At 37.6% G+C, this 12,365-nt stretch overlaps 1 protein-coding gene across 1 annotated transcript in view; it reads left to right on the forward strand.

Moving 5' to 3' along the window:
- LOC114053887 (desmoglein-3-like) overlaps nt 1-5,508 on the forward strand; it is a 50,661-nt gene extending 45,153 nt beyond the window's left edge. The window contains exons 15-16 of the mRNA XM_027876995.1: nt 218-441; nt 3,739-5,508. Coding sequence (XP_027732796.1) covers nt 218-441; nt 3,739-4,464 — 950 coding nt within the window. The 3' untranslated portion in view covers nt 4,465-5,508. The remainder of the gene's footprint in view (nt 1-217; nt 442-3,738) is intronic.
- Nucleotides 5,509-12,365: the final 6,857 nt, after the last annotated feature.

Genomic DNA, 12,365 nt, shown 5'->3' on the forward strand with positions numbered 1-12,365 from the left:
TTAATTTCTTCTAGAGTTCTTTTTTCCCTAGTGCCCCACTTCTGCTTCTGACAAATAGCAGCGACAGAATATGCTTATGCTCTTTTAGATACAGAATTGCATTTTCTCTCCCATTGTGGATTTACTTCCTGAATAATAACCCCAGAAATCAAAAGTCAAACAGCAAAGGGTGATGATCCATCACAGCACTGAATATAATTTTTCCCCCTATTTTTAGAAGTTTGCACAAATGCCTACGCAGCAGAGACCATCGTAGAAGGAACTCGCGGCATAGAATTAACAACCAGACTTAGAGCAGCTTCGGGGTCAGGAGGAACCACAGGCCTGGGAGGGGCTGGGTACTCAGGAACAATGAAGACAAGACATTCCACTGGAGGAACCGTTAGGGAATATCCTGAAGGAGGCGTCAATGTGACTTTCCTAGACACCTATTTCTCTCAGGTAATTGGGTCAAATTTTTTGTGGCTACGGGATAAGATATCACATTGAAAGCCTTTTCTTTGGGTCCTAATCTGCTTTTGTAAGGAGCTTTATAGAAAGCTCAAATCTCAAAACATGTTTTTAAAATGTGTTTCTATCTAAATTAGCTAAGATAAAAAGTGTTAAGAATGCTGGGACATGGTTCGAATAAGGTCAGTGTTTCAGGATCAGTCCCCGTGTGGACCAAGAGAGTTTCATAGAGAAACTCAGCTCTGATTGGTGAGCTTTCACCTAATCCTGCCCAAAACCAGACCTCCATGCCACTTTCTTGCCATTTCCACACTGTGCTGAAACACAAGTACCTACTCCCCACCCTTTCTCATGTTCCTTTATGTGTTTTATCCCCCGCTTAAAAGGTAAGGTCCTTGAGAACAGATACTATCTCGCTGGCTTGTATTTGTATCCCCGGCACTTATAAAGTACCTGTCACATAGGAAATGCTTAATCAATGCTGTATCATTAGAAAAATCATTGTACTCTGTTAATGATGTTTTCATTAATACGCTAGAGAGATAAACGAAAGCCAATGCCCTATTACTAAGGATTACTGCCCTAAATAGACTCCTATAATGAAGAGCCTGATTTCCTTATATTTGGAGGGGTGTGTGAGTCAGGTATATATGATTGTATAGACTATAAATAAACTCAAATCTTCTTGTTGGCTTTGGAGTCAAATGACCTAGGTTCAAATCTTATCTCTGATACTTTGTGGGTCACTTTGGGCAAATCATATCACCTCCACTAGCCTCAGTTTCCTTATCTGTACTAAGAGAGGGTTGGACTAGTAGTAATCTCTAAGGTCCCTTCTAGCTAGATGTAGGATCCTATGATCTTTGCTCTGAACCACCTAGTGAATATAAACAATGCCTTCATGAGATAGGAATTTTTGGTCTGTATCAATATCAACACCAGAACTCACAATTAGAGCCATAGAAATATATATTAGAAGGAGTCTTAGAGATCAGCTAGGTCAAGAAAGAATGCTCTCCAGTATCCTTGACAACGGTGTAATGAAAAAGGACTGTATTGAAAGCTAAGAGACCTAGGTTCTAGTCCTGATGTTACCATTAACTTACTGTGTGACTCTGAATAACTCATTTAGCCTCTTTTGGTCTAATTTCTTGTCCTAATGTCTCTAAATGATCTAAAACTGTACAGGTGTGATTCTAGTACTTGGTCATGCAATAATTTCTCCTAGAATACTTCTAGTGATAAGAAAAGACCTAACTATCTAACAAAATAGAATGCTGCATTTAGGAATAAACATAATTGTTAGAAAGTTTATTCTTTTATCCCTATAACTTCTACCCATTGGTTCTTCTTCTGCCCTCTAGTATTACACAAGATGTCTATCTTCTCTTTCATAAGATGACCTTACAAATACTTGAATACAGCTGGCCTATCCTTTCTAAGTGTTTTCTTTTCCAAAGTGAATATTCTCAGTAGACTGAATCATACCTCATAATGATATAGTCTTGAGGCTTCTCACTATTCTAGTCATCATTCTCAAGATGTCTGCTAGTTTGTGAGTGCCTTTTCTAAAATATGGCAGCCAGGACTGAACACAGCACTCCAAAGGTGGGCCAACTAGCCCAGAGTGCAAAACAACCCTAGCCTCCCTAGGGCTGGACTCTGGGTTTCTGTTGAGGCAGCTAAGATGGCATTAGATCTTTGAGCTGCCATATCACACTGTTAATTCAGATGGATAAGAAAAACAAACAAAAAAAAAACCTACTTGCCTCTAATATACTATCTCTTTCAAAACCTGACTTTTTAAAAAAAAGAGATTTTTAAAAAACACAAACTATGTGAAATCTAGTGACTTCAACGTTCCCACATAACAGCAGTGGGTAGCTGGTATTAGGCTTAATAAGTCCTGGCAACGTCTCAGTCACATGTCAACTGCATAATCCATGAAGACAATATATTGGTTAATTATCCATGCCAGATCTACATATAGCTGTTTTTTAATCCTTCAATAGGGAGTCACCAACTAGCACAATGTTTTTCTTCCTCTTGGTTTCTGTAACATGTTTCATAGCACCTGTTATCTGTGAATCTTTATTAGCACATGCTTTTATTAGCGATGGTCTACATTTGCATTTCACTGGGAGGGTTTCATACCTATTATGTAACTTCAGCAATTCAGACTTTCTTCTCTTTTCCTTTCTTTGCTATACTGTTTTCTTCAAATTACAAGATACTTGATGTTAGTATCAATAGCATCCATCTCATCAATTTCCCCCCCGCCCGGCTTCCTTAATAGAGCCATTTTCCCTGTCCTATACATGAAAATTGTATCTTCTCTAATATATTAGAACAAAAAGAGATGTTTCTCAGGCTACTCATCTTTCACTCAAACTGGAAGTACAACTTGCATTTCATCAACACATCATTGGTGAGTGCTTCTGGAAAGAAGACAAAGGTAGCACACCTTTTGATCACTGGAACAATGCCCTTGGTTTCTGTACTTCTTGAAGTACAGCAATTTATGGCTCCCCTTGGAAATCCTCTTTTAAAAGTGCAAGAAGTCCACAGTCATTTCTTAAGAAATGACTTTCAGACAATTAGGTTGTTGGAACACAGAGCTTCACGTGAAGTGTGCTCTATGGAAAACTATCAGGAAGGAGTTTTTTGTTATTGTTTGGGGGGGTTGTTTGTTCGTTTTTTACTAAGACCCTTTTACTGAAGAAAATTTACCTTGACATAGGTGAGCACTCAGGCTAGTCATTACATTTTTGTTAAGCTATAAAGGTCTCTGAAAAGGTTGGGCTCTAAAATTATAAGAAGGCTAGTTCTGTACCTGTATGAAAAATATAGTTCACAGGGATCAAGAAAGCTAGAAGGGATCTTAGACATCACCCCATCCAGTGCTTGTATCTTTCAGATTGGGAAGACAATGATATTTCTAATAGCTTAAAAATTAAAACTATCTCTTCTCCCATGCTGTTTCCCATCCCCAACAAACTCTGACAATTATCTATCCCCTGGTAACTTTTTTTTGGTAACCAGACAAGTAGTGTATCTGTGGTAAATACCAACCACATCTGTTTTGTAGCACCAGTGTCTGTGCAAAGAAGTCTGAAATATAATTTGAATGCCAAGGATATCATTCCAGTCCAAAGGTTGAAGGATTGTCTTATATAAGATGGATTATAGTTGTTTTGCTTGACCCTGGAGAGCATAACAAGGACCAACATGTGATCAAATTAATTTTTTTTAAATACTTCATTTTTCTCTACTTTTCTCTGTTTTTAGAAAGCATTTGCCTGCACAGAGGAAGATGACAGTCAAGGAATAAGTGACTGCCTCTTAATCTATGATGATGAAGGAGTAGAACCTCCTAGTTCTCCCATAGGCTGCTGTAGTTTTATTGCAGATGATTTTGATGAGAGCTTTTTGGATTCCTTAGGGCCAAAATTTAAGAAGCTGGCAGATATAAGCATGGGTATCGATGATGAAACCAAACTCTCTCAGGTACCTGGGAAAACAAACATTAGTACAACTGAAATACCTGGATCACTGTCAGCATCTGCTATGTCCACCAATGCTACCTGTCAGCCTATTACCAATGTTACCTGTCAGCCTACCACCGATGTTACCTGTCAGTCTACCACCAATGTTACCTGTCAGCCTACCACCAATGTTACCTGTCAACTTGCTGCAGGATCAACTTTCTATAGCAATGAAACTTCGACTCTCTCTGCTTCTGGGTCTATCTTGCAGCCTGCAATTCCAATACCTGATCCTTTGCTCCAGGGCAATTTCTTGATGACTGAATCTTATACTGCTTCTAGTTCATTCCTTCAGCCTTCCAGTGTAGTCTTTGATCCTCAGCTCACAGAAAATGTGACAGTGACAGAAAGAGTGATTTGCCCCATTTCAGGTGTTTCTGGCATTCAAGGCAATTTACATGGTTCTGCTCAGTTGGCAGGGTCATGTAATGTGACCTGCACAGAGGATCCATGTTCTCGACTGATATGACCAAGATTAACTGGAATGGAATAATGACAAAACTTGGCCATTTTGTCCTATTACATAGCCCAAAGACATTATTGGCTGTTTTTATCCAATGACTAGGATTATGACCCAAATTCTTTAACTCAGACAATAATATGTTGTTGTGGTTGATATAAAAACAGTACTTGAATTATGGGAATTCTGACATCAAAAAGAAACCTAGTAACATTTTCACCAGGCAAAACTGTGTGAAGTTTTGAATCATTCTCTTTTTGCAATGCCAATAAGGGCAGCATAGCATAGTACACAGAGGACCACCCACAGAGTCAGGAAGACCCGGGTTCCAGTTCTGTCTCTGACATGTACTGGCTCTGTGATCATGGGTAAATCACTTTATCTAGTAGTCACCCATACTACTCTCTAAGACACTAAGTTACAAACAAGTTGCTCATATGTACTGGTGGAGGGAGTTTCTAGACCAGGCTTTCCTTAACCTAATAAAATTAGAGGTCCTAACAAAAAAAAAAATTAATGAAGGTAAAATTAGTAGATACATACTTCCAAAAGCAATGCTTTTTGGAAGAGAGTTCAGCCCCAACTTTGAAGACAGGAGAAATGGGGTTTCTTCTTGACTGTCACTCTTTCTTATGCCTTACTATGTTGTAGGCATCAAAAGCTGTCTTCAGAAGCACTTTGAGCTGCTAGGAGAGAAAAATAATAGTATATGTTCAATGTCATCTGTCTCATCTCTGGTGTTGGGAGACATTTGTGTAAAACAGATATATGAAAGTACTGTTTTTATGCATTGAGCTTTTGTTAGATCTCCCATACTTATCAGAAAATAAGCAAATTGTATATTTAGGACATGCTGAAATATTTAAGAAATATTAGAAGTATGTAAACAAACTGTTGTTGATTTGTGAGCAATAGCTAATATATTCTAACACCTTGAAAGAATCCAAAGGTTCCATTCTATAGTTGACATTTATGGCTTCAAGTACTTCTCATAGTGAGAGGTAAGCATGGTAATAAGTCTTTGGAAAAGGGCTCCATTTTTAAAAAAAAAAAGTGTTAGTGGAAAGATGTCATCTGTCTAGGTGGTCAGCACATAATGGGGATGACATGAGGATTCTCATAGTAGGTGGCCCGTGATTGTGATAGACATATTCATTGGCATCCTAAACAGTCTTTCTGGAAAACTCATCACCAGATCACTTTCTGAAAAATCACATGGATGTGGCAAGGCATCAGCAAGGGCCACTTTTTAAATGCTAGTGGCACTAGCTCTACAGCTATGATAAATGCAGCAATTCTGTGCCCTGCCAGAGGAGGGTGAATTGAGCTTTGAAAGGTTAGAACATATTGCCATGAAGTTGAATATTGTTCTCTTAGTTTTTCAAGCCTTCCCACTCATTCAAGAAATTCAACCGTTAGATTATAGAGACTGGCATAGCCCACCCTTTTATGCATACTCTTACCTTATTTGAGACCCTAAAAGATTACTGTCAAACTCCATAACTTCTCATTTTTCATAAAATGTATATTTGCTTTTCTCCGCAGTTTCTAGACATAGTCCAGCAGATATTTTGTTACTTCCTTCAGATTCAATGGAAAGTAACAGAATTTGAGAATTGCTTATTATGGAATTTCAGAATTGTTCTCTGTAGGAGAGCACCAACTCTACAATTCATAGAGGTGAATGAACACCCTGCAGTTCTCTCTCCTATGGCCCTTAATAAAAGTTCGAGTGCTGAATAAGTGAAAGACATTCAGTGCAACTTGATAAGTATTTACTGAAGGTCTTCTCCAGGATAAGATCTGCCCTACTCTTTCATCAAAGAGGTAGAAGTGGCTTACCTTGAAGCACAAGAGTGCCACTGTCGATATAACAGCAGTAGTAAAGAGAAAGCTGACATAGTGCTGCCATTGGGAAGACTGTCAAAAAGAAACTGGGTCTAGGGAATACACAACTTTGGCACTATATATATGAAAGTGCACCATTTTTCATCAGTGGTCAAAGTGTCTATCTATGCACCTTCAGGGTAGTTTTACCTCCTTCCTAATCCTAGAATATCAAACTTCTTATGTAGTAAGAATGTGTTTTATTACATTAACAAGAAACAGAAAAAAAAACAATAGGAATTTGTATAGTATAATGGAAAGAGTATTAGATTAGGAACCCAAAAATGTGGATCATAGTCCTACCACTATCATTAACTGGCTGCGTGACTTCCCATACCTCCTTTTGCCTCAGTTTCTCTATCAGCAAAATTAGGTGGTTGGACTAGATGATCTATAGGTCCTTTCTGGTTCCATAGCTTTATGAATACTTAGGGGGAAAGGTTTCTGTTTGCTGTGGGGAGTGGAATTTTGTTTAAATAAGATGTTTATATAAATGAAAAATTAAGATGAATTATGTTTTAGGTTGAAAAGGTGCTGTTCTTTGAGTTTCCACGTTGAATTCAATTCAACACTAAGATGTTTCTTATTTTGGTACTTTTTTTCACCAAAGTAAAATTTGAGGTAAAGACAACAAGAAAAAAGTTGGATATTTTTATTTGTATGTATTATTAATTCTAAATAGCAAATGTGTATCCTTTAACAATGGAACTTTGTTATATTAAAATATTTTTTGCCAAATTTCTGTTTCGTGAATATTTTCTTAATTATTTAGTATAAGTCAAAGCATTATCCACAAATCATAGTTGCTGGACTCAGAGCTACAAGAAAATAAAGGTATGTCACTGGGGGTGGAGAGAACTGAAACTAAATCTGATTTTTTAAAATCAACATTTCACTCTCTCCCAATATTTCACTGTCACCCTTTCTTATGCCATAATATGTTGCAGGCATCAAAAGCTGTCTTCAGCAGCACTTTGAGCATCTTGGAGAGAAAAATGACAGTATATATTCAAAGTAGTTTGTCTTATCTCTTAGTGTTGGGAGACATTCGTGTAAAATATAGGCACATGGATAGGGATAGGTCAGCCTCTGATCATGCTCAGACCATACTGGGGATAGTCAAGACAGGAGCTTATAATTGGCTGTGGATTTTGAAAGTGGTTCCTTTTTTCTCAATCTGTCCTCTAAGCAAAACCCTGACATTCCATTGGGAATGTGTCACAGAGGTGAAAAAAATAAAGAACAGATAACTGTACTCTCCGACCTGGTACAGATGAGGGCAGAGGAAGGGAAAGAAGAAGAAGAGAAAGTACCTCTATTGTGCTAGAGAAACCTACCAAACACAGATGCTTTTGCACTGGATATGGATTGCATTCAAAGAACCCCTATGGTTTTAAAAAGAAAAATGTTGATTATTGTCAAAACTGTCTAGCTGATTCTTCAGGAAGACATCTTTTAATTCAGACTTGCAAGTAAGGTAAGTATAAAAAATGTTACCTATTTGCATAGCTCTGCCCCACTTACATCCAATTCACGAGCAAGTCAAGTCATTACCCTCCTGATGTCATTGCTGAGAATGAAGGGTAAACAAAAACAACCTATTTGCCATTTTTATTGGAAGCACAAGGAATAAGAAGAATAAAATCAATGTTTTATTACCATAACTTTTGAAAACTGGTACTTGCCCAGTTATGTGGGTAAATTACTATTTGCTTTTGGTGAGCTAGAAGATTCAACTTGAAATGACCAAGAGAGTAAGAAATGCAAGGTAAGTACATGTCTTCCTCCTTCATACTACAAAAGGTAAAGTTGAAACTCTCCAATTTATGATCTGTTCACATGTGCGGGAACACTCTCTGTGGGAGAAAAAAAATCAGAAGAAAGTAACAACAATAATTTAAATAAATTTCAGGTGTCTGAAGCTGAGCCATTTTTTATGAAAAATTCAGATCTCCTTTCTCTGCTTTTCCTGAGCCTAGGTTTGCTGACATTTCAAGTATAACGTAAGACATTTGACATGCCTTGAGTATTCTCTTTTCCTTTGGCTTATTTGATTTGATTCCATTTTCAAGGTTCATTTTTGTTTTGCAAGCATCCAGAAATCTCATTGCAAGTTGGAGAAGTGAGTTAGAATCCATGGGAATAAAATTCATATTTGACATTGGGGGAAGAAATGGGAAATCTCCATGCACCGAGGAAAACACCACATGACAATGCTTTTGTGTCAATCAATGATAGCCGAAGTGCATGAAAAATTAGTGAAGTAGACCAAATATAAGTAAATATGCTATACTGGAACCCAGAGACCACCCTCCTACTCTTTACTGTACAGGCCTTGACTAGCCTCTTGGATTTGGTAGGCATCTAGGAGCAGCTATTCCTTGCCTAAACAGAACATGGGAGTTGTGACAATCTGGTCTCCCCCATTAAAATGTGATTTCATTGAGGGGTGGGGGAGGGAACTGTTTTTGCGTTTCTTAATAAGTCTCACACTTAGTACAGTACCAGTGCCTAGTTTAATAAAATGCTTGTCAACTCATTGCCTTGGCCATGATGTGCAGATGAGTAGGGAGCATATTACCATAGCTGAGACATGCAGATCATGCCTCTGTGGTGACCAGCTTTCTTTCCCCATTAGTGTAGTGTTCTTTTACATGGGGACTGGAGGCTGAACCCTATTGCCCCCAGTAGGAGATAAGTTTCTCAAGGACAAGGGCCATATCATTTTGGGATGGGTTGTAGTTTGCTGTTGTTTTTAATTTTTATATCCCTAGTTCCTCACACAGTACCTGCTCTTTAGAATCATAGATTTAGATTCAGAAGAGATCATCTAGGGGCAGCTAAGTGGCGCAGTGGATAGAGCACTGGCCCTGAAGTCAGGAGGACCTGAGTTCAAATCTGGCCTCAGACTAAACACTTGACACTTACTAGCTGGGTGACCCTGGGCAAGTCACTTAACCCCAATTGCTTAAAAAAAAGTAATCGTCTAGTCTAAGCTCCCTCATTTTACAGATGATGAAATTGAAGCTTAGAGAGGTTTAATGACTTGACCAAGGTCTCAGGCAGTAAATGTCAAAATTAGGATTCAAACTCAGGTCCCCAGTAACTGAATGTGAATTCAGTGTTCTCTCCATCATACCACACTGGGCACTGAACAAATACTTGATGAGTTGAAGATACAATGATAATTCTAGGCGCCATAGTTTAAAAGACAATAAAGGCAACTATGAAAAGTCCACAGAACAATATAAACTAATGAAGAATTGGAAAAACCAGAACTAATCTGGAAGATTAAATTGGTTTACACAATCTGGTCAAAACAATAGGGAAAGTAATGGGCACTTAGGTGTTCTGATTTCAAATGGAGTTAACTTGTGGATGATAAGGACCGGCTCTTCTCCCATCTCAGCACACTATGCACAGTATAGGACTCTCTAAGGAACAAGTCCAGCATATGTGGGTAAACAAACACTGACCTCACAGAAATGTAATAGAAACAAAATATCTCAGCTTTCATAATGATGGGGCAGAAAGACTCCAAGTCCTAAGGGGTTAGGGGTAAAACCTCTAAGTCCCCACAAGGGAGCCAAAAGAAAATCAAGCCCCCTTGTCACATCTAAGAGCACCTCTGGTTGACTAATTACTGCCATAAGTACATGGCATCTGAAGAACATGGCTTGTCTAGGCAAGCCTGAGCCTGGGTTTGGGCTGCTCTTTTTGTGTTTGTCCTTTCTTGATCTTGGGCAAACAAGTAATAGTGCCATGATTTACACATCCACATTAAGAGGCTGCCTTGTGAATTCAACAAGTCCAGAGGTCCCTGGGTCCCATTGGGTCAGAGTCCCCAGCAAGTACTCCAGTACTCTTGGAGAAGACAGCTCCTGATAGCATTAGTCCAGGGAGGAGAGTTTTCCCAGTAGGCATATACCAGGAGTTGTTTGGACAGCGCAGAACCAAGGTAAAACGTAAAACGCTTAGTCTTGCAAATTACTTTATGTTCTGATGAAGTTCAATTATCAGTCTCCCAGCAGATTCTAATAGCAGTTGCTGAAATCTATTTGTCATTCTGTTAATGTGTGCTGTGAATCTTTTGTGTTTAGTATTTCTTTTGTGTGTAGGACTAAATTTGCTGTCCCACACCTGATTCATGCTGCACAATGAGTGCCTTTTTACTTCCCCATTGTAGGGAATCCCCAGATGTGAGCTATATCCTAAGCTACTGGTCAAACCACATGACTGGTGCAAAACTGAGAGTAGGTATAAAATTCTAACAATAGACTTGTAAAAATCTTAACTTAAAAACAAAATATTTCGTGGGACCATTGTGTTTTCATATTCCCATTCCTGTGAACCATTAAGGCAGCAAGATGGTACAGTTGATAGAGCTCTGGACATAGAATCCAGAAGACCTGAATTAAACTCCAACCTCTGACTCTAGACTCTGTCTAGTCTATGTGACTCAGGGTAAGTCACTTAACTCTTGTTTGCCTCATTTTCCTCATCTGTAAATTGGGAATGATAATAGTGCTTACTTAACAGGGTTGTTAGGAAAATCAAATAAGATAATAATTATATGCACTTAGCACAATGCTTAACACAGAATAAGCATTACACAAATGTTAGCTATCATTATTATTAATAGTACTTCCCTCCCGGGATTATTAGATAAAATAAGATAAAATGAGATAATATTTGTAAAGTGCTTTGTAAAACTTAAAGTATTATAGAAATGTTAGCTATCATCATCATTATTACTATCATTAGTATTATTATGTTACTATGAAATCTGTGCTGTTTGTGTTCTTGTCACTAGTTTGGCATGACATAATGAAAAGCAGGTATTTGTTGCATTTGAGAACACAAGTATCCATTAATGATAATAATAATAAGCAAAAATATGGCATTTAAAGAATTTAAAGATCCGTTTTTCTCAGTTTGTCCTAGTCTTTCATAATAAAATAAGAACACAACAGTGTTTTTAATTAAAATGTAATGGGCAACACATAACATTTTATTTATTTAATAGTATTTATTTAATGGCTATGATATTTAGGATTATAAGTGGACATTGATACTTGGATGCATAGATAGATCTTCTTGAGTACTCAACAGTTTAAACACCCAAATTCTTAATCTAATTTTTTAAATGGAGGCAATAATAGATGTAGCAGTTGCCTCTCAGGGCTCTTGTAAGAATCAAATGAGAAAAAGGCACATAAAGTTACCTTGCAAACTTTAAAGTTGTCTTTCCCTCTCTGCACTGTCTTCTCTTATTAGAATGTAAGTTCCTTAAAGTCTAGCTTTTTGTATTTGAAATCCTAACATTTAGCATAATTCCTGCCAAAGTAGATCTCTTTTCTTTAGGGATATCAGGGAAATCAATCCTCCCAGTCATGATCAAGAGTGTCTTCCTAAGACCCCTAATCCTTCACTTAAATGCTTTTTTAATGTGTTCACTCACTTAAATGTCAGTGAACTAGAAATTTCATTCTAGTTGCTATTATTATTACTCTACCCACTTTCACGAAACATAATCTCTCACCCTGTGTTATTTTCATCTTTGTCTATATACATATGTATATATATATAGAGAGAGAGACACACACACACATATATACACGTATATACTTAAGGAACTTTCCAATATATTGGAATCTTTGTTCTTTAAAAAATAATAATAATTATAACCATCACAAAAAGGACAAACAACTACAACAATTATAATTTAAAGCTACCAGTGAAGCACTCATCCTCTCCATCTGTTCTATTTCACTCTTACTATATGACCAACCCATATCCTTTCCTAATCATATATGCCCTTGATGGTATCTTTTCTTCCATTTTTCAACTGAAATAATGATGGAAAATGTCCCTACCAATAACATGCACTTGCTATGAATCTTTCCATTACTATTTGAGTCACCTGCAATTTTAACTCTTCCCTGAAGAGTTAAACATCAGTAGCACAAGGTTAGAATTAAAGAGATAGGCCCCTCCATCCATAAATAGGCTGGTCCTCAGAA

This window comes from Vombatus ursinus, unplaced genomic scaffold, assembly GCF_900497805.2.
Source record: "Vombatus ursinus unplaced genomic scaffold, bare-nosed wombat genome assembly UNPS02014812.1, whole genome shotgun sequence".
NCBI lineage: Eukaryota > Metazoa > Chordata > Mammalia > Diprotodontia > Vombatidae > Vombatus > Vombatus ursinus.